General features: G+C 37.3%; 1 protein-coding gene across 2 annotated transcripts; it reads right to left on the bottom strand.

The window, feature by feature from the left end:
- Positions 1 to 6,438: 6,438 nt before the first annotated feature.
- Positions 6,439 to 22,553, bottom strand: LOC132119220 (ubiquitin-conjugating enzyme E2 variant 1-like). 2 transcript variants are annotated; one of them, XM_059529013.1, is made up of 5 exons: positions 22,469 to 22,553; positions 16,768 to 16,916; positions 14,338 to 14,458; positions 14,030 to 14,033; positions 6,880 to 6,967 (listed from the first exon to the last, which is right to left on the bottom strand). In XM_059529013.1, exons 1-5 carry the CDS (start codon positions 22,488 to 22,490, stop codon positions 6,880 to 6,882), a joined length of 384 nt encoding a protein of 127 aa, XP_059384996.1. In that variant the 5' UTR covers positions 22,491 to 22,553. The 2 variants fall into 2 exon arrangements, with proteins under 2 accessions (XP_059384995.1, XP_059384996.1); XM_059529012.1 differs by lacking the exon at positions 14,030 to 14,033 and having other exon boundaries at positions 6,439 to 6,967; positions 14,333 to 14,458.
- Positions 22,554 to 26,217: the final 3,664 nt, after the last annotated feature.

Here is a 26,217-nt window from a genome sequence, read left to right as displayed (position 1 = left end):
TTATTTACGTAAAGATATTTTATGTAATTTAAGGAAAGATGGTGGTCTTGAAGTGTTGACTTTTGAAACCTTAAGTAATTCCTTTTTGGTGAGATGGTTAAGTAATTTAATTAAGGAAGCAAAGAGCATTTGGAACACCTTTCCCAAACAGATTTTTGATTCACTGGGAGGATTAAACTTCTTGTTGAAATGTGACTTTAAAATTGAGAAGTTACCTGTGAAGTTGGCCAACTTTCACAAGCATGCCCTGTTAGCCTGGAAAATGGTCTACAAACACAATTTTTCTCCCACGAACTGTTATATTTGGAACAACAGGAATATTCAATATAAAAATAAATCTATATATTACCAAAGATGGGTAGATAACAACATTCTTTTAGTTGAACAACTCATGAACACAGAAGGACAATTACTAACATATGACGAGTTTCTTTCAAAAGCAAAATTTCCTGTCTCCCCTAAGGAGTATGCTATCGTTTTTGATGCTGTGCCAAGAAATATCATTCAGATCTTAAAATATAACTCAACTGTTGTAAGTGGCAGTTATTTGACTACACAAGAAATTTTCCTTGGCGACATTGACATCACTACCAAAAAATGCCCAAACAAATACATTAGAAATCTAATGCACACTAAAACACTTCCTGCAGCAAGATCCTTTTGGGCTTCTCAGTTTGAAGAAATCAAATGGGAAAGAATGTGGTTAATTGGGGACAAATTCCTCTTAAATAATAAAATAAAGGAGGTGTCTTATAAAATTGTACATAGAATATACCCAGCAAAGAAAACTTTAGAGAGATTTAAAATTGACATTGAATATTCCTGTACCTTTTGTGGTAATTTTGATGAAACAATTTGTCATCTGTTTTATGACTGTATATATAGTAAGATATTTTGGAGAGATGTTGAAAACTATATAAGACGTAAAACTGGACAAACTTTAACATTGAGGGGGAAAGATGTGTTTATTTACTTTGAAGATGGTGGAACAGATAAGGATTTTTCTTTTTTTGTCCAATTGTTTTTAGTCTTAGGAAAATTCCATATTCATAAGAAGAAATGGGCAGAGTCCAAACCAAATTTTGAACACCTTTTAGCAGAGCTAAAACAATATCACACCACTGTAAGAGGTCTTAAAAATAGAAAGGCTATTAAGACCGATCTTGTACTTTCTAAATATGTTTAATTTGATCCTTTTATGTAATTTGGTCTCGTTTTTTGTTTATTTTATTTTGTGTTTATTGTTTGTTTTGTATGCCTGTTTTAGTAGTGTATTTGTGTATCAACCTTGGCATAAACAGATGTTGTATTGTATTGTTAATACTGAATAAAAAAAAAAAAAAAAAAAAAAACTTGCCGTCTTGCCGCCTTCTTAACGGTTGTTTCTGTCTTCACGGTGAGATACTCCTGACTCTGAGGTGAGTTTTAACTGTAAATTGAGTATTATCTTTAACAGTTAATATTTGCCATAGTGTGTGTGTTCTGCTATTATTGTATTTCAGTACCTATTTTTTTTGTTGTTAATCCAGGCCATGTTTTTGTCGAACGACAACGGAGTAACGTTAGTTAGCTTATATAGGCTAAATATGGTCCTTTTCACCCCGTTTGCCATATTATGTATGTTACCATGTCAGATTGTCACAGTAAACTGCTGAAGTCTAAGGAAAAAAGTTCTTAAGTTATAACTTCGTTCGTCTAACGGTGCTCTGAGCACACGATTTTTGATCGTGCACGATTAAAATGGCTCCACGAACTGCTTTTGAAGAAATATCCTAGTATCCTGATACAGTGCATTCAGTAGTTGGTTATGTGATACGTCTAAAGTGAAATTAAACATTTGAGAGAAAACTACTCGGTTATTATCGTAACATCAGTTCCCCGTGGTGAAAGTAAACTCCCTTTCCTCGATTTACTGAAGCCTATAATAATGTAAAACGCATTTGTGCAGCCGCACAGCCATTAGTCCCCGAAAAACGCCATTTTAGCAGAAAACATTTGAGAGAAAACTGGTTGTATATAGAGCATACAGGTCTTAAAATGGCAGCATCCTAATATTAAACATGCTGCCGCTTGTCTTTAAAGGGATATTTCACCCAAAAATGTCAAATGTCATTATTTACTCACTGTAATGTTGTATCAAACCTGTATTAATTTCTTTATTGTACAGAACACAAAATAAGATATTTTGAAGAATGTGGATAACCAAACAGTAGCTGGTCCCCATTGACTTCCAATGTAGAAAAAAAACATAATACTAATCACTGTGGACCAGCAACTGTCTGGTTACCCACATTCTTCAAAATAACTTTTTTCAACAGAAGAAAATCATTAGCGTTTAAAACAACTTGAGAGAGTAAATGATAACAGATTTTTTGGGTTAACAGTTAACTATCCCTAATATAACAAAACACAAAGAGAAAAATCACCCACTGCTCTTGACTAAGAAATTTAACACAGTAGCTTTATTAAGAATCAATGTATAATTTATACAGTGAAGTGTAGTGTTTTATTGTTATATTTGTTCATTTAATTTTGTACTTGAATGCTATTAAAGGTAGCTGAAAAAAATAAAGCACTGTTGATTTCATTTGTATAATGCAGTGTTTCCCACAGAATTAGATTCTATTTGCGGTGGTGTGGTATTTGGGGACCGGGGGGGGGGGGGGTGATTAAGTTAAATATATCATATATATATATATATATATATCAGTCATATATTTTTATTGACAAGTACACATTGATGAATAGCCTATTCATGTTTTAACCAAGAGAGATAAAGCGCTTACACTGAGACATCTATTGTTTGAATTTTGTTATAAAATAGACATGAATTAGAAAGTTAAGACCTTTTTTCATATTAAAACTAAGCACAAAGATTATTGCGGTCATGATTTATGAAGTGTCTGTAACGGTTACGTCCATAACGCATTATTATGGTTGTTCAGCGCAAGTAGTGAGATGAATTGTCGATCCTAATATGCATTTAAAGATTTAGTTCACCCAAAAATGAAAATTCTGTCAGTAATTACTCACCCTCATGTTGTTCCAACCCCGTAAGACCTTCGTTCATCTTCGGAACACAAATTAAGATATTTTTGATGAAATCTGAGAGCTGATCACTCCTCCATAGGCTTCTAAGTGACTGAAACTTGCTGGCCCAGAAAAGTTATTAAAGAGATCGTTAATATAGTCCAAGTGACTACAGTGGCTCAATCTTAAGGATATCAAGCGACGAGAATACTTTTTGTGCACTTCATTTTTTTTTGAAACTTCATTTCTTTTCCATTGAAGAAAGAAAGACATGAGCATCTTGGATGGCATTGGGGTGAGTGAATTATCAGGAAATGTTCATTTTGAGGTGAACTAATCCTTTAACCTGTATTAACCTGAATTGAATGTTTTAAATTTTGTAATTAATAAATAAATTCATTTGAAATCCCTTTGTCTACTGTACATTTTTGACAAAGACATTAGTTAAGTGGTAACCGCATCCATTTCAGATGTATAGAATAATTGTTTTTCCCAAAGACAGTTATAGTAGCTAAAAAGTATTTAGTGGAACAGATTTATTGTTGTAGAATAATAGTGCGGGCCCTGTGTGGGCTTCCTGGGGGCTAAGTGAGGGCTGCCCGTGCAGGGCCTGCGCTAAGGGGCCAACGTTTTGCCAATGAGCAAATTCTCATGGGCCCTGCACTGGCAGCCCGCTGGGGGCCCTTAGGCTAGCCCTAAGGGGGCCCGTAAAGGGCCAGTGCAGGCTTGTTTGCAGGGTGCTTCTCTGCTCCAGCAGTCCACTCTCTCTCTCTCTCTCTCTCTCTCTCTCTCTCTCTCTCTCTCTCTCTCTCTCTCTCTCTCTCGCTCTCTCTCTGTCTCTCTCGCTCGCTCTCTCTCTCTCTCTCTCTCTCTCTCTCTCTCATTGATTACTCTGAGTCTGATCCAAAACGTTTGGCGGATCGAGGCGCGTAGAGCGCGCGAGTCATGACTAACACTTCATGATTTATTAGAGATTTAATTATCAAATGACGGATTCGCAAATGATCGCTTTAGTACATTCGGCAGGCAATTATACAATAATGATATTAAATAGTGGGGCAAAATCGGCTGCCAGGACATCGGGAATTGTCCCGGTTCTCCCGGTGTCCAGTCCGCGCCTGATTTCCACAGAAACGCAGAATGTGCAAGTCATATATTGCATTTTGGGGCTTTATATTCACAGACACTAGTCGATGTCATGTTTTGATTCAAGTGTACTGACCTACTTTTGATTTAGTCATCCAAAATGTGGCATATTCCGTCCGCGTTGGCATTCCGTTTTTATGACTGGATTCTACGAACCAGACTGTATTTCCGCATCCCGGGAATTATTAGGGCGGTATGTCTCAAAATAGTCAGTGCAATTTGGGAAAGATACCAGTTAAATCTGTATGTGGATGTGTGTAAATATTCAAATTTAATCCCCTTTGTAATCGTTAAAAATTTCATAAGTAACTGTAATTTAATTACTCATTTTTTCTTAGTAACTGTAACTAATTACAGTTACAATAATTTTGTAATTAGATTACGTAACGCCATTACATGTAACTAGTTACTCCCCAACACTGCTTATTTCGGTGGGATATCGATTAGTTTCTGCCTCAGAGACTCGTCGTGGATGTTTGAGAACGGCTTAGAGAGCGCACGCGCCAAACATCACAAATACACATGACATGACTTGGTGAGTTAACAGCACAAATGGTTCGATTCCAGTGGATACAAAAGTATAGCTTGAATGCAATGTAAATCTATTTAGATAAAAATATCTAACAAATTCAAATTTAATAATTTAAATTATTCATTTCATATAGACATGGCAAAAACATTACATTTTGATGTCAAAGCCATATTGCACCCAAAATTAATATGCTTTTTGGCACGTTGACATTATAAAACATTGATCAATAAACCTGAATTAATGTATTATGTGTGTACTGTGTATGTATGAAACTTCTTTAGCCTCGAGTTTTCAAAATGTTAATTCTGTGCATGTAGTAGTGCACCTATTTATTGCATCAAGTGAACCAATTAATGTCACCCAAGAATGTTTTTTTTTTTTTTTTTTTGCTGAATTTGGAGAATTATGGATTTCTTAAAACATGCAACTTTTCTCTTCACAGGATGTTAATTGATGGACTGGAGTGGATTATTGTGGTTTTTCAAAGACCACCCTGACGGCACCCATTCACTGAAGAGTGAGCTAAATTCCCCCAAATCCATTCAGATAAAGAAACAAACTTTTGTTTGAACGTTTCAACACGGAGTAATCTGTGATTATTTTTTTCTAATGTGTTATATAGATGTTTGCAAGTTTATACACCTCTTGCAGAACCTGCAACATGTCCCTTGAATCGTTTCTGATGCAAATTAAATGCTATTTTATTTCATACTACCATAACCGAGTTATTTCAAAACAGATATTTACATAGAGTTTACAAGACAAATTAATAATTTAAATAATGAACCAGTTAAAAAGTTAACATACTTTTGATTCTTAATACAGTGTTGTTAGCTGAATGATCGGTGGTTGTATGTTTTGTGATGGTTGTTCATGGGACCCTTGATTACCCTGGCCAGTTATACTGGACATTGCTCTTCAGAAAGATCCTCCTAGTCCCATTTTCTTTGGTTTTCCAGCATTTTCTGCATATTTGACCCCTTTCAAACTATGACTATAAATAGTTGAAATCATGTTTTTCCAAACAATTCTGGGCCTCAATTCAGTTATTTATCCTTGTGGACTACTAGATTTAAACATCTGTTATATGAAATAGCATTAGGCAGTAAAAAAAAAAAAAATTATATTTATTTTAATTTTATATATTTGCCTTTCTGCAAGGGTTATGTGAACTTATTGACCCCAACTGTTCACTGAAGTTGAATCAACATGCAGCAAAAGTTTGTCGTATTTTGTTACAGATTGTCCAGCACAGCATAATTAAACCTAAAGTGCCTGACCTTAATTAAAAACTAACCTAATTTGTCTATAACGAATGGACCGCAAAATGTATTTAGTGTCCATGGTGTCAAAGCTCTCAACAGCTCAATGGAACATAGGTTACATTTCTGTGTAATCCGCAGCCCTAACACTAAACCAATATAAAAAAAAAAGAAAATGAGCCATCAACCTACCAACATCTGTCTTATTGTTTTCTCTGCATATTAAGATGGGATAGAATACAACATAAAATACAAATTGCACACTTCATCTTTGCTGTTGTAAACATTTTTCTATTATTGAGCTTATGTTATTATTTTGCTTTTAAATTTTAACAAATTGAAGTGACCTAAAGCTGAGAGCCTTGAAGGAAGTAATGAGACACGATTTAAGACTCAATCTTGACTGGTCAGGCCAGAAGCCTTGGATTAAACCGTCAAAACAGTTGACTCGAAGGCTAAAAAAAAAAGAGAAGGAAAGTGATATCTTATTCCCACCACACAGCATGTTAACATGGTAGCGCAATTTTTCACTCGCACTTTTCTCAAATGAGGGCACACAGATTACACTCAATAAGATCATTTGTTATTTTTACAATTTGCATGTATAACAAATAAACATTTAAAAAAAGATTAGAATGATGTACAGTATTCTGCTGTGCACACCACTGCATCCATCGTTTCTGTCCAATGAGAGCTCCTGAAGCAGGGCTGCTCATTGGTTGCTGCAGCGCATGGGGAGTGGTCAGGAACAGAGAGGAGATCAGAGAGGGATTCTCATGAGTCCAGAAAAAAGGAGGAGAAGGAATGCTTTCTGGATAAAGGTAGAGAAGATGAAGGAGAAGCTCTGAGCTCAGTTGCTGTAGATCTGTCCTTCGGGAGGTTGCGGCAGCTTCATGTTCTCTTTGCACATCATGAGTCGTCGCAGCTCCTGCAGGACCATACGGATGCTGTACGAATTCTGCCACTTGGCCAGTGAGGATACAGCTCGAATGTCAACCTGAGTCATCCAAAAGACATGTAGACAATGCATTAAACATTGCAATAAAGAAAGTTTTTTTTTTTTTTTAGATTTTCTAAACAGTCCTTCAGAATTTACCTATATGTCTATTCCATTTAAGAAAAGCAACATACATTTTATGACTATAATTTCCAGCATGCAGAAAAAGTGGAAGGAATCATGGAGAGTGGGTCTGTACACTTAATGGAAATACATTATGGACTCGTGTCAGAGAACATGAAATGGCAGAAATCTGCATGTCTGAGTGAATGAATGCCACAGTTTCGTAACATATTGAAGCAAGCGTCACACAGTTTAGTTTTTCACTAACCATGCACAACAATTTAAAAAAAAAAACACAATCATGTACATACATGCTGCTCACATATTGTTATTGCCCAGTTCATGCTGATTACAGTTATATTAGACATTTAGATGTGTATAAGCAACTGAAAAAAGCACAAATGTCAGGGCATGACAAAACTTCTCCAGGCCCCAAAAATACCCTTAGACCTCAGAGGGTTAAACGCATAAACGCATTGCATTGCACCAAATACACAAAATAATGTTCTTTTTAGCAGCATCATAGGACCCGTTTAAAAACTACTAAATGTTACTTCCTATCTCAGGGATGCGTCCAGAAGTATTATAAGACGACTGTAGAGCTTTAGCTCGAACATTAATCAAACATACTTGCCTGTAATTAAGATCTTGGTCAGATTGGTTAGGTGAGTTTGATTAGGGTTTGAGCTGAACTACCCTGGGCCAGAGGTCTAAACGCGGGTGAGAAGATACTGATGTTTGTGCAGGAAGTGGAAGAAAGGTTTACAGTTTAGATATTCTCAATGTATGTGACAGCTAGGGCTTGGCAATTTTCTTAGATTTATCAGTTCATTTGAATTTAATGGTTTGCCATGATTACATTTTTTATAAATCGAGGAATTACGATTTTGAATGGAAATATTACCAAACATTAGAATTAGACACTTTGACAATATGCCAATGTTAACAGTGAAGAGAAAAGAATGATCCAGCCGCATGTCGGCACACTTGATTAACCACTTTGATTAACCAGTGTCTGAGTGGCGCCGATACAGGATGGCTGCCTCCGTGACGTGCTCTGCAGTTGTTTTTGTGTTTTTGTTAGTTTGTCCTGTCTTTAGTTATATTCCTGCAATCAGTTTCACCAGGGACGAATTGCTGGATATTCGGCAACACACATCTCCCGATATTTCACCGGTTTTCGACTATTCTGATGTTTTGCTAGACATTCTTGTCGGCGGAGCGGCTGCTCTGATCACACGCTTCAAGAGGACGCGCAGGCGGGGAAAGCGAGCGGGAGCGCTCGTGAGACTCAGAAAACGCGGATTTCGAACGCCGTTGCCTAGCATCCATCTGGCAAATCTCCGCTCTCTACCCAACAAAACGGACGAACTGCTTCTGCTCTCTCGGACAAATAAAGATTTCTCCCACTCTGCTGCTCTGTGTTTCACGGAAACTTGGCTGAATGACACCATACCGGACAGCGCGCTCCATCTGCCGGACTTTCAGCTGTTTAGAGCGGATCGCGACGCAGAATCAACGGGGAAATCGCGCGGCGGCGGGACATGCTTTTACATCAATGAACGGTGGTGTACAGATGTAACTGTGTTAAAGAAGACGTGCTGCTCAAATCTCGAAACGCTCTTCATTAACTGCAAGCCGTTCTATTCGCCGCGGGAGTTTCATTCGTTCATTCTGGTTAGTGTTTACATCCCTCCTCAAGCGCACGTGAGCTCAGCTTTACAGAAACTCGCTGAGCAGATCACAGAGACAGAACAACAACACCCAGACTCTGTTTTAATCATTCTTGGGGACTTTAATAAAGCCAATCTCTCCCGTGAACTGCCAAAATACAGACAGCATGTTACTTGTCCCACAAGAGACAGTAATATATTGGATCACTGTTACACAACAATAAAGGATGCATTTCACTCTGTTCCACGAGCAGCTTTGGGACATTCTGATCACCTTCTGGTTCATCTTATACCGACCTACAGGCAGAAACTAAAATCAGCTAAACCTGTATTAAGGACTGTAAAAAGATGGACTAATGAAGCAGAGCAGGATTTACAATCTTGTTTTGACCTCACTGACTGGAGTGTTTTTGAAGCTGCTGCCACCGATCTGGACGAACTCACAGAGACCGTAACATCATATATCAGTTTCTGTGAGGATATGTGTATTCCTACCAAGACTCAACTAAATTACAACAATGACAAACCGTGGTTCACTGCAAAACTCAGACAGCTCCGTCAGGCCAAAGAAGATGCTTACGTGAAGGGGGACAATGTCTTGTATAAACAGGCTAAATACACACTGGAAAAGGAGATCAAAGTGGCAAAGAGGAATTATTCTGAAAAAATAAGGACTCAGTTCACTTCGAACGACTCCGCATCAGTGTGGAAAAGCCTAAAGAAGATCACCAATTACAAGACACCACCCCCCAGCACTGTGGAAAATCAACGACTGGCAGACGATCTGAACGAGTTTTACTGCAGGTTTGAAAGAACACCCATCACCTGCCCTGAACACCTCTCCACACAACCGTTCACACCAATAACAACTCCTGCAACCAACCCTGAATGCCTCTCCAAACAAACGTTCACACCATTCACAGCTCCTGCAACCAACCCTGAATGCCTCTCCACACAACCGTTCACACCATTAACAGCTCCTGCAACCCATCCTGATCACCTCTCCAATCAACCGCTCTCACCATCCACAACTCCTGCAACCAACCCTGAATGCCTCTCCAAACAACTGTTCACACCACTCACAACTCCTGCAACCCACCCTGAACACCTCTCCAATCGAGCGCTCTCACCATTCACACCTCCTGCATCCCCCCTCTCCCCCACACCTGCAATACAGATCAGCGAGGATGCGGTGCGCCAGGTCTTCAGGAAGCAGAAAAGGAAAAAAGCACCAGGCCCAGATTGTGTTACACCAGCCTGTCTGAAATCCTGTGCTGACCAGCTGGCCCCCATCTTCACAAAGATCTTCAACAGATCGCTGGAGCTGTGCGAAGTCCCTTCATGCTTCAAACGCTCCACCATCATCCCCATCCCAAAGAAATCCAAAATTACAGGACTAAATGACTACAGGCCTGTGGCTCTAACGTCTGTAGTCATGAAGTCATTTGAAAAACTGGTGCTGGCCCACCTGAAGGACATCACTGGACCCTTGCTGGATCCTCTTCAGTTTGCCTACAGAGCAAACAGGTCTGTGGACGATGCAGTAAACATCGGACTGCATTATGTTCTGCAACACCTAGACAGACCGGGGACCTATGTGAGGATCCTGTTTGTGGACTTCAGCTCTGCCTTCAACACGATCATCCCAAACCTCCTCCTGCCCAAACTAACTCAGCTCTCCGTGCCCACCTCCGTCTGTCAGTGGATCAACAGCTTCCTGACAGACAGGCAGCAGCTAGTGAGGCTGGGAAAATACACATCCAGCACCCGTACAATCAGCACCGGAGCTCCCCAGGGCTGTGTTCTCTCCCCACTGCTCTTCTCCCTGTACACTAATGACTGCACATCTAAGGACCCCTCTGTCAAGCTCCTGAAGTTTGCAGATGACACCACACTCATCGGCCTCATTCAGGACGGTGACGAGTCTGCTTACAGACAGGAGGTTAAAGAGCTGGCTGTCTGGTGCAGTCTCAACAACCTGGAGCTTAACACACTCAAAACAGTGGAGATGATTGTGGACTTCAGGAGAAACCCCCCTGCACTCCCCCCACTCACCATCATGAACAGCACTGTGACTGCAGTGGAGTCATTCAGGTTCCTGGGCACCACTATCTCTCAGGACCTGAAGTGGGACATTCACATTGACTCCATTGTGAAAAAGGCCCAGCAGAGGTTGTACTTCCTTCGCCAGCTGAGGAAGTTTAACCTGCCACAGGATCTGCTGAAACAGTTCTACTCCACCATCATCGAATCCATCCTCTGCACTTCAGTAACTGTCTGGTTCAGCTCAGCTTCTAAATCGGACCTCAGAAGACTACAGAGGGTAGTCCGGACTGCTGAGCGAATTATCGGTACAACCCTCCCATCTATTCAAGAACTGTACTTATCCAGAGTGAGCAAAAGGGCTGTTAAAATCACTCTGGACCCCTCACATCCAGCACACTCCCTCTTTGAACTGTTGCCATCTGGTCGACGCTACAGAGCACTGAGCACCAGAACGACCAGACATAGGAACAGTTTCTTCCCTCAGGCAATCCATCTTATGAACAGCTGATAATAACTGTGGGACACACTACACTATTTATATTTATATACACTACACTTTTTATCCAACACACATACTTAGCGTACACGTAAATCTTTTGCACATAATATACATGTACATACATGGAACACACTATACTACTTATATTTATATTTATATACACATACACTTATTTATCCAAACACACATACTTAGCGTACAGTTACAATTTTTCCACATAATATACATGTACATACATAAATGCTCTTTTTAATATACCTGCCATACATTGTCAATTTGTATATTGTCAATCCTTACCCACCTATTTGTATTTTTTTGTATTTTTTATTCCTTATTGTGTTTTTTGTTCTGTCGCTGTTATGTTGCACTGCGGAGCTCTGTCACGAAAACAAATTCCTCGTATGTGTGAACATACCTGGCAATAAAGCTCATTCTGATTCTGATTCTTTGACACGCTCTGTGAAGAACCATAAGGTGCCATTCATTAAGGTGGCTTTTGTGTTGACAATGATGTGGGATAGAATGCGTTTCATGCATAAGATGCTCCAAGAGATGCGAACGTGCAACAGTCGAACACGTCCATGTTTACATAGAAACAAACAGTGAAAAAGCAGTGCAATCGAAGGAAAACCTGTAAAGAACTACTACTGTATGTATGATATTTCATATTTACATCATGGTGACAGGCTGAATGCTGCTGTTCATTGTTTTAATAAAGAAGTGTTCTTATTGCAATGATTTGGCCACTGAGATTACGGAAACGGCTCTAATTTCTGCTGTTCAATAAGTGCCACCTAGTGTCAGAGGGAAAAAAAAAACGGTCAGAATTTGCATGCCCTGCTGTAAATTTTGTCTGGTTGATGAAAAACAAGCTCATGTCAATTCTAAACATTTAATCAATTCCAATAAGGTATTATTTGTTTCTAGAATTATTGACGGAGCAGATAAAATACATATAATCATTTTGAATGAACCCTTTTCTTTATTTAAATGCTAAAATGTGAGTTTTACCATTTTATGAAACTTTATTCAAACAATTTGTTCATGTTATTAGATAAACAGTTGTCAGTCTTGTTGTCTAGCATTACGTAGTTGTGAGAAGGCAGGAAAAAAACAACAACAAAAAAAAAACCTTCAACCAAATAGAAACACTGAAATAGTTTGGTTGTTTTTAAGTTTCCGGTTGTGGTTAAACGGATTGTAATGTATCCGTGATCTGTACGGACGAAGCCCCATGCTTTGGCACACATGATCCACAGATTAATTGCAAAATTGAACTATAATAGAGTACAAGTTTATCATCTGTTCGTATTTACACAAGCAAGCGAATTTGAAACAATTTCAGAGAGAAAAGGCGAAAGGGAACTCGATTCGTTACTTGCGCGCTGCTCTCTACGGGCACAGCCACAAACATATATGTTCCAGACGGCACGCAAACACCGAACTTAATCCTCTACTGAATCCTCTGAACAGACACAATATATTGTCAACAATATATCGCGGAACAGAGAGGGCACTGACAACATGCTGACAGACAGGACATTAACATTACCAGCTTACTTTTAATATGAAAAAGTCTCATTTGGTTATTTCACCTTTCAAATGTGGTCATTTTTTAAAGAAATGTAAACAATAAATACCGTTTTGTGGCTCTTGAATGTGTCGAACAGATCGCTGTAAGTTAGATCATGAAGATGTCTGTACACTCCGTTTTTCAAGTTCAAATCCTCCATGTTAATCTACTATGAGATCGCCTGTCAAACTCCCGCGAAGGCTTTTTGTGTGTGTGTGTGCATTTTGCGTGTCTATGGCAACAACAGACTTTAAACGGGAATACAGAATCACTGTCGTAAAAGTACCGGTACACACATTTAAAATCAGCGCGCGTGTGTGTGTGTAAAACTGCCACTGGAGAAAAAAATAAATAAATTAAAAAAAATATAAATCCCTACCGACCAATGACCTCAACTGACAACCAACCGGAACCAAACTTTTTTTTTTTTTAGGCCCAAGATAAAAATCTATATTTATTTTATACAGTGAACATCCTGCAGTGTTATTGTCCCTAATTATTACATCTCTGTATTTGAATACGACCAACCTTATTTTATTTGTAACATATTCTGTTGTATTTATGTATGTGATTTGTGTATTTGTTTTTATTTTTACTCTTGTCTCTTTAATCATGTTTAAACTTTTTTAGTTAATCTAGTAGTATTTTCTTGGTATCAAAGTAGTACATCGTAATAAATGGAAAGCAAGTTAAATTGAAATATTTTTCTTTTCTTGCTGATCAGAAAAATGACCTGATCTGTGGGTCAAAAACCATAATGTGATCCGAACCGTGAGATTTGTGATCCATTGAACCACTAGTTTATTAGCAATTCAGAATTCCTGCTCTCAATGTGTAGATATCATAGACTGTATAAAAACATGGACGTAGTGTCCGTGACGTCACCGTAGACTCCTGAAGAGAGTTTTTGAAGCCTAAAGTGTGTAGAGCGGGCCATCGCCATCTTGGCAGCGCGTCACCGCGCGACTCTCCCGGACAATCAAAAATGGACAAAAAGGCGGGAGCTAGTTGCTGTAGCCACACCCACCTAGCACGACGGCAGTGTCAGCAGCGGCAATCCACCTGTCACTCAAGTGGCTACGCCCTTAATTATGCAGAACTTTAAGCCTTAATATAATTTAAACGGATGAGTTATAAAAAAATTCACCCCCCTCACAGTTGTCATGAAGGGCAAAATTAGCTATTTAGACCAAAATCATTTTTTTAACCAGGCTGTAAACATGTTTTTTCCTGCTGTAAAGTTGGGCATTTTAACATGGGGAGTCTATGGGACTGACTCCCTTTTGCAGCCAGCCTCAAGCGGCCAGTCGATGAATTGCAGTTTTAGTCACTTTCTTATTGGCCTCACTAGAAAGAGCGGGAGGTTGGCGCTCGGTAGATATACACAATATGGTAAAAAAAAGGAATTATGAATGGCATAAATCATGAAGGTTCTAATGAAACATAAAAGACATATGATAAAAGTCACAGATGAGGAGGAACTTGAATATTCAGTGCTCAGTTGAACTTACCACACCATTTGAGTTATGCACTCCATTCAAGTTGATCTTCGTCACAAAACGAACAAAAGGTGGCGTTTCTGGATATCTTGGTCCACATTCAACTCTTAGGCTGTACATCCTGTTCTCATAGATGGTCTGCATGAAAAAAACAATATATATATATAAAAAGTACAATTCTAGAACAATATCACACTGATTAATCCCTTAATTAAAAACATATATTGGTAAAAGTCATCAGCCTAAATACCTGTTCAAACCAAGAATGATAACTAAACTATATAACAGCGCCCGCACCAACGTATGATATTGGTCTGTTGCTGCTGTTTTGTCATTTAAACGTTTCTTTAAAGCAGGATGGATTGGTTGTCAATGTTTTAGTTGTTCATCAGATGGCAAAAAAATTATAATTCTGAAAGTTATTCCAATAATATTAATTCTGCTATTCTTTTAAAGCAAATGGTGATCAATGTAGACTTCTGGTTTGGTCCTGTAACATTTACAGCTCATAATAAACATTATGCCTGATGAAAATATTTTATGCCCTAGTGATTAGTTTAAACGTAAATACAACTGCTAAACCACTTCAGATTATGTTAATTCCATATAATGTTGTCAGGCACAAGTCAGGAGATGGAGACAAAAACGTTTCAAAGTCTTTATCAATGCCTAGAAGCACAGTGATGTCTGCTATTAAAAGTGGAAGGTATTTAGTACAACACAGACCCTTCCTGGTTCAGGACGTCGCTCCAAACTGGATGAAAGAGCCAGGAGGACACTGGTCAGAGAGGTGACCAAGAGGCCGACAGCAACTCTGAAGCAGCTGCAGGAGTTTATGACAAAGGGTGATGTGACAACAATCACAAATTCTCCACAAATGTGGCTTGTATGGGAGGGTTGCAAGAAAAAAGCCACTCCTCATGAAGTCACGGCTGAGCTTTCCCAAAACAAACCGTGAAGATTCTGAGGTAGATGTGACTAAAATGTAATTATTTGGCCTCAAAACCAAACAATGTGTCTCGCAAAAATCCAATACAGCTCACCATCCAAATGACAGCATTCCTCCAGGAGCATTCCTCTGTTATGGGGTGTTTCTCTGCAGCAGGCACTGGAGAACTTCTCAGGATAGAAGGAAACATGGATGGAGCAAAATACTATCAAATTCTTGAGGAAAATATGCGTCCCTCTGCCAGGAAGTAGTCAATGGAAGGCTGGTTAACCTTCCATCATGACAATGACCCAAGGCACACAGCAAGACTGAGCACACAGTGGTTGAAGAAGAAAAAGCTGAATGTCCAGAGCCCAGATTTAAACCCCACTAAAAATCTGTGGAAGGACTTGAAGACTGCAGTCCACAAACTGCATAAAAGTGTGAATAGAATAGAACAAAGAATACTGAATAGAACAAATATTGCCGTTTAGATGTGCAAAGTTAGTAGCGATATATCCCAACATACTAAAGGCATAGACTGTAAAAAAAGATGGACGACTCGCCTTCGCTCTCTTCCATTGGTCAAAACTGAAGCCGCCAGTGTCCCGATATGGCGCTGACATCTTGGACTTGCACCTGCGCAGATAGCGATCTAGGGACCAGTTCTGCGCAGTAGCTATGCGCAGTAGCAAGCAGGAAGTAAAGCCTTAAAGCCGCGAAATCAACGGCCCCGCCCCTGTGCCCCGCCCTCACTCTCCCTCGCAGAATGCACATACCGTAATCTGCACTGTTTTGGAAGTGGAGTCCTGCTCCTGTGAACTCTGTCTGCTCCGTTTCACTCCAATCTCATTAAAATAAGGTAAATACAATCTCCTCAGTCCTCCAAAGATCATGAAAAAAGCCTGTTGACGCTTCAGTGCCTCCTCGGCTCAGAGAGCTGTCAATCACAGCTGTCAATCACGACGTCACACCACCGTTTTTAGAGCATTAAATAACTATCTAAAAAAACAACTTATTTTAAAAACGAACACTTGAATTTACATTAGCGTGATAAACTACAGTAAATGACAAAAAACAGCTTCGGAAAACAGATATTTGAAGGGTAATTTAATTGTTTAGTTGGTCTCGCGTCCCATTGAATAACATGGGGAGGCGGGGTTTATGACCTATACTATGACCACTCACCAGGGGGCGATCGAGACGTTTTGGCTTCACTTTTCAGGGCTTGTGCGGCACGCTTGACTAAAGGCGGTTGAACAAAATACTGACACAAGGGAATGATCCTTTTTCCAACTGTTATAGCTTTCACTTGAATGTTATAAGTTGCTGAGCTTAAAACATCTTACAATCTTCATTTCAGGATGCAAAGCCACAAAATATGATTTTGTTTTTTTCTATACCCATGCTGACCTCTTGTTTTTCTGAGTAGGAACATGTGAAAAAAAACTTGATGGATTTACTGAGGCACAGTATCTTAAATTAATTAAAAACAGCCAAGTAGGCTAGTAAAACTGACCCTAGGGGGTCCTATGATCATTCCTCTCCAGCGTGTGAGGGTCATGTCCTCATCGTCTTCCAAACCCCAGCTCACCGTCCCATCTCCAACACCCTTCTGACCCTCCTCAAGCTCCTCCAGCAGCCGGAAGTTACGGGGGACTTTCACGCCTTTGAAAACAAATGCACAATAATATAACTCATAGGTATCACACACGCTGGATGTGTTGCGCTCAATTCAAGCTGTGTTTAAAAGCACATTTATTTAATGACAGGCAAAAGTTCACTTCAAGAATTCACATAACTGAGGAGTTTAAAGTTCAGTGTTTTTATAAAAACAGAGCAAAAGAGAAAAAGAAAGCTCAAATAAAAACTTTTTTTAATAAGTTAAGCTCAAAACTCACTTTCAGTCAGCAGCGAGTGTTTGAAATAATTTGATCCGATGTGGATTATAATCATCATACAAGGCAGAAATATTTATAAGCGATGCAAAAGACTGTGCACGCTAGGCATTAACATTACCATAGTAAACATGGCAAATATGACCGCTGGAGAAATCAGATATCAGCTTCTTATTCTCGATCACAATCATGTGTTCATTTTAGACTTATGCCGGTATTCGGTAATGCGATATATCACGGTAATGAATATGCACGATATTGTTATCGTGGGCACTTCTAAACACCGCGAATAATTATATATTACAAAGTATTCCGAATTTAGAATGCATTTTAAGAATACTATTCCCATCAAGTGGTCAAAATGCACAACACCGCTGTATGCTGCTTGAAAGACTCTGTGTGCTCTGATGTAAACAAGCATGTAAGAGAAGCGCATGGAGGAACACGTGAGAGACGAACTGAATGAAACCATATTCACTCTCTGACAGCAGATAGCGCTAGGGGTGCGCAATAAATATCGTACGATAATTAATGCACATCTTGTCAGTAAAGCCGGTTATCTAATCAGCGGTAAATTCCATCAGGTGTGTGATTTCACAGAGCAGCTGTTACTTCACGGAGCCGTTGTTAACTGACTAGCTGCGCAAATCCACATTCATTATCAGCGTTTATTTGCGCAGCTAGTCAGTTAACAACGGCTCCGTGAAGTAACAGCTGCTCTGTGAAATCACACACCTGATGGAATTTACCGCTGATTAGATAACCGGCTTTACTGATGAGATGCACATTAATTATCGTACAATATTTATCGCGCACCCCTAGATGGCGCTAAACTGCAGAAAATGTCCTTACCCTAAAAACCCCTTAAATAAACCAGCTGGACTACTTTCTGAAACATATTTAAATAATTTTAAATAGCCATTCAGATTTGTGTATTTGCTATGATGTTCATCACAGTGCCAAATACTTAAGTATTAAGACTTAATAGGTTATTTTAATCTGGACTATAACGTGCCATAGATATAGTTTGAAAATGTTTAGATTTTTTCTTATCACACTTTACACCAGGGCTTCATTTTTAACATTAGTTAATTCATTGGTTAACATAAACTGCCAATGACAAATTCTTCTGAACATTCATTAATCTTAGGTATTCCAATATTTAATAACACGTTGTTAAAATGTAAAGTTGCAGCTGTATAATTTAATAAGCTAACATGAACTATGACTTGTATTTTTTTTTAACAAAGATTAATAACTTCTGTAGCAAATGTAGCTGTTGTGAATGTTAATGGTTAACTAATGAGATTGTACAGTGACACCTATGGGTCTTTATAGTTCTTTTGCACTTTAATCTGTGCAACACTTTTAACTTTATATATTTTTCTTCATTGTTTTCTTTTTTTTAAATGTTCAGTTATTTTTGTTATTAGAAAAAAGTTATTTAACCTATTATATTATACTATATTTTGAGCAATTTTTTAACCTAAATTTCAATACCGTGATAATACCATTTACCGTGATAAAGGCATGAGCAATTAATCGCACCTGGAAAATTTGATACCGGCATATCCCTAGTTCATATAGTAACAAATGTTATCTGTAATAAGTCTCGTCTCAAGAGTTCAGCTCCTCTGGCCCGACAGTGGAAAAGTGGCTAGTGTGTGGCACAGCAATGAAATCAAGCTGTGCAGCTGTATTTGTGCATTTGTAAATCAAGGGGGCAGCTGTGGCCTAATGGTTAGAGAGTTGGACTTATAACCTGAAAGTGGCAGGTTCGAGTCTTGGTGCTGGCAGGAGTTGAAGGTGGGGGAGGGAGATAATGAACAGCGCTCTCTTCCACCCTCAATTCATTGTTAAGTGATGACATAAGAAGCACTGTTTCCGGGATCAAGCCTCAACTCGCTTCACTTGAGAATACTACCTCAACAGCTGTTTATAACCACTGTTTATTCATATTAATCATTTAAGCTAAATAGCGTCCCAAACACAAATAATTTTTATATTTACTTACAGATATTAGTCCATATCACGAATTGATGTAAGTGCAATGACCTACTTTTGATTAATTAATTCAAAATTTGTCAAATTCTGTCACATTTCGATTAAACTGTAAATTCTGTTTTTATGACTGGATTCCACGATTCCGTCCACATTTTCTGCATCGCGGAAATCATAGGGCCCTACTTTCAGTTGACTGAAACTTGACTAGCCTTTATGCGTTGTTGGGGACGTCCACTAGGGGGTAAAGTTGAGTCTTATTTTGGCCACAACTTTCTCTGTGTTTCAGCAAATGCAATAATTTTTTGTGACAAATCTTATTTTGACACATATTTTGGGAAAATGCTTTGAAAATTTTCAAAAACTTAATACACTGTGGGCAAATTCACTACCCTTTCGTTATGTTCGTGGATGAAAACATCCACTAAATTGAACTGTTGTAAAAATGTATCAGAATTTTGTATCATATTTTTTTGCATAAATCTATTAATCAACCTCAGTCCTGATCAAAACTACCAAATGTTTAATCCAAGATTTTAACTCTTTAATTACCAAGTTCATAAATGATGTCACTGATTTGGGAAATGTATAATGACAGCGGACCTTCTCAGTCGTTTCAGCAATGGACACAACCAGGGAAAACTATCAGCATGGATTTTTGCAGATAACTAGGGCCCTATGATTTCCGCAATGCAGAAAACGCGGACGGAATCCAGATAGAAAAATGGAATTCAAAAGTTTAACGTGGAATGTCACAGAATTTGTCAAATTTTTTATGAATTAATAAAAAGTACATCATTACATTTAAATCAAAACACAATATGGAATAATATCTGTAAATATTAAGCCAGTTAAGTCTATTTAAATATGAATCCTGCATGTTCTGTGTGTCTCTGTTAATGAATGGTGCGGAAGCAGGGTTTCATTTATTACACACACGGAAGCGCGCATGACGCCCCGGTGATTTCAGTGTTTGTCGTCTCAATAAATGAGGTGGTAAATACATGAATAACATCTCCAGAACTGTTCTGAGAGTCACTTCATGAGCATTTGACCGTTTGATTTGAGTAAAACTAGCGTCCTATCACATACACAGAACTGTAAAGGTATTCACGGCAACCCGTCAGAATAAAAGGTTTAGTTTAAAGACAAGTATTTGCCAGAAACGTATTACTATTGTTCAGCAGAATGTACATAGCTTACTACTACTACTAAAATGAAAAAAAACATTATTTTTAAGCAATAATCGCACAACATTTCTTCCATGTTTTACTTTTAATAGTAAATCCCTTTTGTTTACCAAAAAATAATGTTTGCTGAATTTTCAGTAATTAAAAGATAAATTAAATTAATATTTTATCCCTTCGTTTGATAAATAGAAAAATTTTAAAACAACAGGAATTCTGGGGAAAAAACAAGGCTACTGTAAAAAATTTACAAATTAAGTTGTTTTATGCATTTAAATAATTAGACATGCTAAAACACAGAATTAGATAATAAAAGATATAGTGAAGAAAACATTAAACATTTCATAGGGTTCTAAACATCTAACTTTGTTAAACTTTAAATGAATTGATGTGAAAATGTATAAGTTTCCTGATTTTAATTAGACGTGCTTTTAAAATAAATACAATTTAATTTAAACATAAAAAAAAGAGTCAAGAAAAATAAAAATGGAAAAAAATTAATTTAGAAAAAAATTAAACGGAATTTGGGAAAAACTAAAACAGATTTCCTAGGGCCCAAGATAACCGATAACTATTGTGATGTATGTGTGTTTTGGATATGTTGTGTGATTGACAGCTTGTGCTCAAATTAATTTCTATAATGAAAAAAAACTTTAGAGAGAACTGTGGGAAATGGTGGGGCCGAGGCAGTACTTGAACGCTTAGGTTTGATCAGTGGTACTTGGCCTGATATTTGGAACCTCAATCAATAACAATACTCATCCAGTGACTAGTGAACAGTGCAACAACACACTTTTGCAGTGGCCTAGATTCTGGAAGAATTTTCTCCCCATGGGGACTATAAAATGATCTTTAAGAGTTATAATCACTGATCTATAATATAGAACATATATATAGATCAGTGGTTATAATCCACTAACCAAGAAAAATAGCAAACACGCTACGTGGTGAACTACAACTTCACAAATTTTGATTTTAAGCAAATGACAATCAAATTAAAAGCATATACAAATTTTTTAATAGTGTGTCAGCATGGGAAGACAATCGATTACATCATTTGCTTAAATATTTTGGTGCAATTTACTTGTATCGATTAAGAAAATGGATCTATTACTTGGATTGGTGGAGATTTATTTGCAGAATCATGTTGTTTTTCACATGGAATTCCACTGTTAAACATTAAAATAAAAATCACTTCCACCATGAAGAAAAAAAATCTGTACTCAAGACCAAATTATTAAATGTTAGCTCCCAAAAAGGTCAAACATTCATCTGCATACAATGAGAAAAAGCATAAAATAATAATAATAATAATAATAATAATAATAATATATTTCAAAAGTAATATAAACTAATACTTTAGTGTATAATAATGTAATAGTGAAACCCTACTTTTTTTTTAAGGTGTATGTTATGTGCTACAAAGCACGTGAGTTAAGAATGTGATAAATGATAAAATAGTAAGACAACATGTACTTTACATTTTCAACAAGAGGCCCGTAAAGGAACTGACATTATTAAAAAGTTAGTTATTGTGCATTATGAAATGTTAGGTTTGCAACACCACTAAAGTCAACGGTCGTGTCTTAAATTAAAGAGCTGCCTACATATACGGCATTTTGGCAAAAAGTATGATTAAACCTAACGAACTGCCAACAAAGAAAGCATGTTTAAAACATCAACCAGTTTCAACTGACACGGAACGCGGCCGTGGGGCACAAACTGCAGTCTATCTAGAGCACAAGGATTGAGACACAGCCATGGTGTAGTTTCTCTATCATGACGCTGCAGTTGAATAAGCTACATGGCTAATCAACAGAATAGTCAGATTATATTAAAACCCCGTTGTCTTTTAATCCATTTACATTAAGAGCGATGTATATAGATCGTAAACTATTTAAAACAGACTAAAAAAGAAGTACAATCGACATTAAACGCGATAAATGTCACTGCTTTGACAGGCTAATGCTGTGCAAACACACCCACATAAATGCTGAGACCCTAAACACAACAACACGAGCGAATACTTCATTGAAAGTATATTTCTTCCGCGTTTTATCATTTCATAACACTCGTTTTGGATACGAAAGAAAGAAACGGTTTAATAAAAAAAAGCAGTTTTTCATAAATGTACCTGATCCGGCGGCGGCCGCCATCTTGATTCACAGCAGCGGGGACGCGCGCCAACTGTGTGTGAACGATCACCTCATGAATTATTCATATTAATAATCAGTGACCCTAGATACTGAAGTTCACTCCTTTATTATTCGTTACATACTCCTGAATCTGTTATAAAGATTGTAATTTTCTTCGGTTTTATTTTGATATTATTTTTATGTATTATCATTTGGTAAAGTATTTCAAAGTAAAGAGTTAAAAAAAAAAAAGCAAAAAAAAAAAAAAAAAACACACACAAACAAATTGAAAGCATCCAATATAGCCGAGTAGGAGAAGAGGTCTTATTTTAAGTTGTTGTTTTTATGTATTTTTGTATTTTATTTATTTATTTTTTAATGCAGGAGGCTATAGAAATACATAAATAAATAAATATACTGCAAAGTTATAAATGTTTTAAATAGGCAGAGGAAATGTAAATGTGAACAAGTGATTTAATTTACATTTAGTCATTTAGCAGATGCTTTTATTCAAAGCAACTTACAAATGAGAACAATGGAAACAATCAAAACTAACAAAAGAGCAATAATATGTAGGTGCTGTGACAAATCCCGGTCAGTCTAACACAGTACACGCAGCAAGTTTTTTTTTTTTTTTTAATTGATTTATTTATTCATAATAAATAAAAAGTAAACAAATAGACAGAATAAAATATGAATATGGAACGCTAGTGTTAGTGTTTATATATATATATATATATATATATATATATATATATATATATATATATATATATATATATATATATATATATATATATATATATATAAAGCATAATTGTGTAGAAAAAAGTAAATGGGTCAATCACATGGGCTAAAGTCCTGTTTAGCTGTAACCTGCACCAACAAGTTTTTTGAAGACCTTGCTTAACTGGTTTAGGTGTGTTTAATAATGGTTGGAGCTGACTGCAGTGTTGAACATTCCTGGTGTATTTTTATTATAATTTTTTTTTGAGGGATGATTTGACAATTTTTTTTCCTGGAGAGTCTCTATGCCAGTTTTTGTGAAAATCTGTAAAAGAGCCAAAAACTGAGACAGAAAACATTTAATGCAAAACAACTTAATTCACATATTACAGCACCACCTAGTGTCAGAAAAATCTTTCTGCTCTTGATAAATATCTGTGACACACAATTTTTAAATTTTGATGTCTCAGTGGCGTTTGGTCCAGATACTTTTAAGCGTTTTTACTTTTTTTATGCATAGGTTTTTTTTTTATAAAGACAGAGGTCCCAAAATAGAGATTGGAGGGGGCATACTCCCCCGAGAAAATTTAGATTTTCCTGACTTACAAGTGTGCCTTACAACATGTTTTAAGACTCATAAATAATATAGGTTTAAAACCAAGTCAGTGGACAGTAGCAGCATAAATTATTCTTCAAGATAACAGATTCTTAAACATAACAATCAGATTAAATTTTGAAATGAATGATCCACGCTAAAAACTGGACATAGAGAAGATATGTTACCCTGGACCACAAAACCAGTTTTAAGTCACTGGGGTATATTTTTAGCAATAGCCAAAAAAAAAAAAAAAAAAATCCTTTTATGTATGAGTCAAAATTATTGATTTTTCTTCTATGCCAAAAATCATTAGGATATTAAGTAAAGATCATGTTCCATGAAGATATTTAGTAAATTTCCTACCGTAAATATATCAAAACTTAATTTTTGATTAGTAAAATGCATTGCTAAGAATTCATATGGACAACTTCAAAGGAAGTATTTAGATTTTGTACTCTCATATTCCAGATTTTCAAATAGTTGTACCTTGGCCAAATATTGTAAGATCATAATAAACCATACATCAATGGAAAGCTTATTTATTCAGCTTTCAGATTATGTATAAATGTCAATTTAGAAAAATGTACACTTAAGACTGATTTTGTGGTCAATGGTAACATATAGTTTGTTTATGTTTATGAATATAATAAACTCAGTTATTTTTATCCTGGTAGCCTTCAGTAAAATCATGTGTATAAAAAGATTAAAAATAAATATTATTTTTTATTTATTTGTTTGTTTTATTCACACTAATATAAATTAACATTTTCCAATAAGTTTTTTTAATGGGCATTTTTACCTTTATAAAGCCATTTTTCTAAAAGTGTCCATTATCTTTTAAGTCAAATACTTAAATTTAATCTGTGAATTAGAATAATAAAACATCAACTCCAGTCTTTTCTTAGCTCAAATCAAATTCTTGGAACTTTCCAGTCTGGTTTTAAGCCTCTGCACAGCACCGAATCTGCTTTATTAAGGGTCTCTAATGATATACTGTTAGCGACTGACGCTGGTGACTCAGTGATCCTAATACTGCTAGACTTAACCTCGGCTTTTGATACAGTTGATCATAAAACTCTTTTATCCCGACTAGAATATCTTGTGGGCATCCAGGGAACTGTCCTCAGTTGGTTTAAATCATATCTAACAAATAGAAGTGTTTTTTTTTTTTTTTTTACCTTTATTTATATAGCGCTTTAAACAAAATACATTGCATCAAAGCAACTGAACAACATTCATTAGGAAAACAGTGTCAATAATGCAAAAATGATAGTTAAAGGCAGTTCATCATTGGATTCAGTTATGTCATCTCTGTTCAGTTAAATAGTGTCTGTGCATTTATTTGCAATCAAGTCAACGATATCGCTGTAGATGAAGTGTCCCCAACTAAGCAAGCCAGAGGCGACAGCGGCAAGGAACCGAAACTCTATCGGTGACAGAATGGAGAAAAAAACCTTGGGAGAAACCAGGCTCAGTTGGGGGGCCAGTTCTTCTCTGACCAGACGAAACCAGTAGTTCAATTCCAGGCTGCAGCAAAATCAGATTGTGCAGAAGAATCATCTGTTTCCTGTGGTCTTGTCCTGGTGCTCCTCTGAGACAAGGTCTTTACAGGGGATCTGTATCTGGGGCTCTAGTTGTCCTGGTCTCCGCTGTCTTTCAGGGATGTAGAGGTCCTTTCTAGGTGCTGATCCACCATCTGGTCTGGATACGTACTGGATCCGGGTGACTGCAGTGACCCTCTGATCTGGATACAGACTGGATCTGGTGGCCACGGTGACCTCGGAACAAGAGAGAAACAGACAAATATTAGCGTAGATGCCATTCTTCTAATGATGTAGCAAGTACATAGGGTGTTATGGGAAGTGTTTCCGGTTCAGGTTTACCTAATTAATGCAGCCAAAAAAAACCTTTAACGGAATTGGATGTTAAAAGCATATTAGTATGTTATGTGTATGCCAGGTTAAAGAGATGGGTCTTTAATCTAGATTTAAACTGCAGGAGTGTGTCTGCCTCCCGAACAATGTTAGGTAGGTTATTCCAGAGTTTGGGCGCCAAATAGGAAAAGGATCTGCCGTCTGCAGTTGATTTTGATATTCTAGGTATTATCAAATTGCCTGAGTTTTGAGAACGTAGCGGACGTAGAGGATTATAATGTAAAAGGAGCTCATTCAAATACTGAGGTGCTAAACCATTCAGGGCTTTATAAGTAATAAGCAATATTTTAAAATCTATGCGATGCTTGATAGGGAGCCAGTGCAGTGTTGACAGGACCGGGCTAATATGGTCATACTTCCTGGTTCTAGTAAGAACTCTTGCTGCTGCATTTTGGACTAGCTGTAGTTTGTTTACTAAGCGTGCAGAACAACCACCCAATAAACCATTACAATAATCTAACCTTAAGGTCATAAATGCATGGATTAACAT

Source organism: Carassius carassius, chromosome 38 (genome assembly GCF_963082965.1).
Source record: "Carassius carassius chromosome 38, fCarCar2.1, whole genome shotgun sequence".
Lineage (NCBI taxonomy): Eukaryota > Metazoa > Chordata > Actinopteri > Cypriniformes > Cyprinidae > Carassius > Carassius carassius.
The sequence above is the reverse complement of the archived record's forward strand: the minus strand, read 5'-3'. Positions and strand labels throughout refer to the sequence as shown.

What these genes read in the sequence shown, in the direction of transcription:
- LOC132119220 (XM_059529012.1), bottom strand. Translation starts at nt 22,490, where the DNA reads ATGGCGGCCGCCGCCGGATCAG. An exon ending in GGCGGCCGCCGCCGGATCAG is followed by an intron (nt 16,917 to 22,468) that starts GTACATTTATGA and finishes TTGTTTTCAAAG; the next exon opens with GCGTGAAAGTCCCCCGTAAC. An exon ending in TGCATAACTCAAATGGTGTG is followed by an intron (nt 6,968 to 14,332) that starts GTAAGTTCAACT and finishes TGGATGACTCAG; the next exon opens with GTTGACATTCGAGCTGTATC.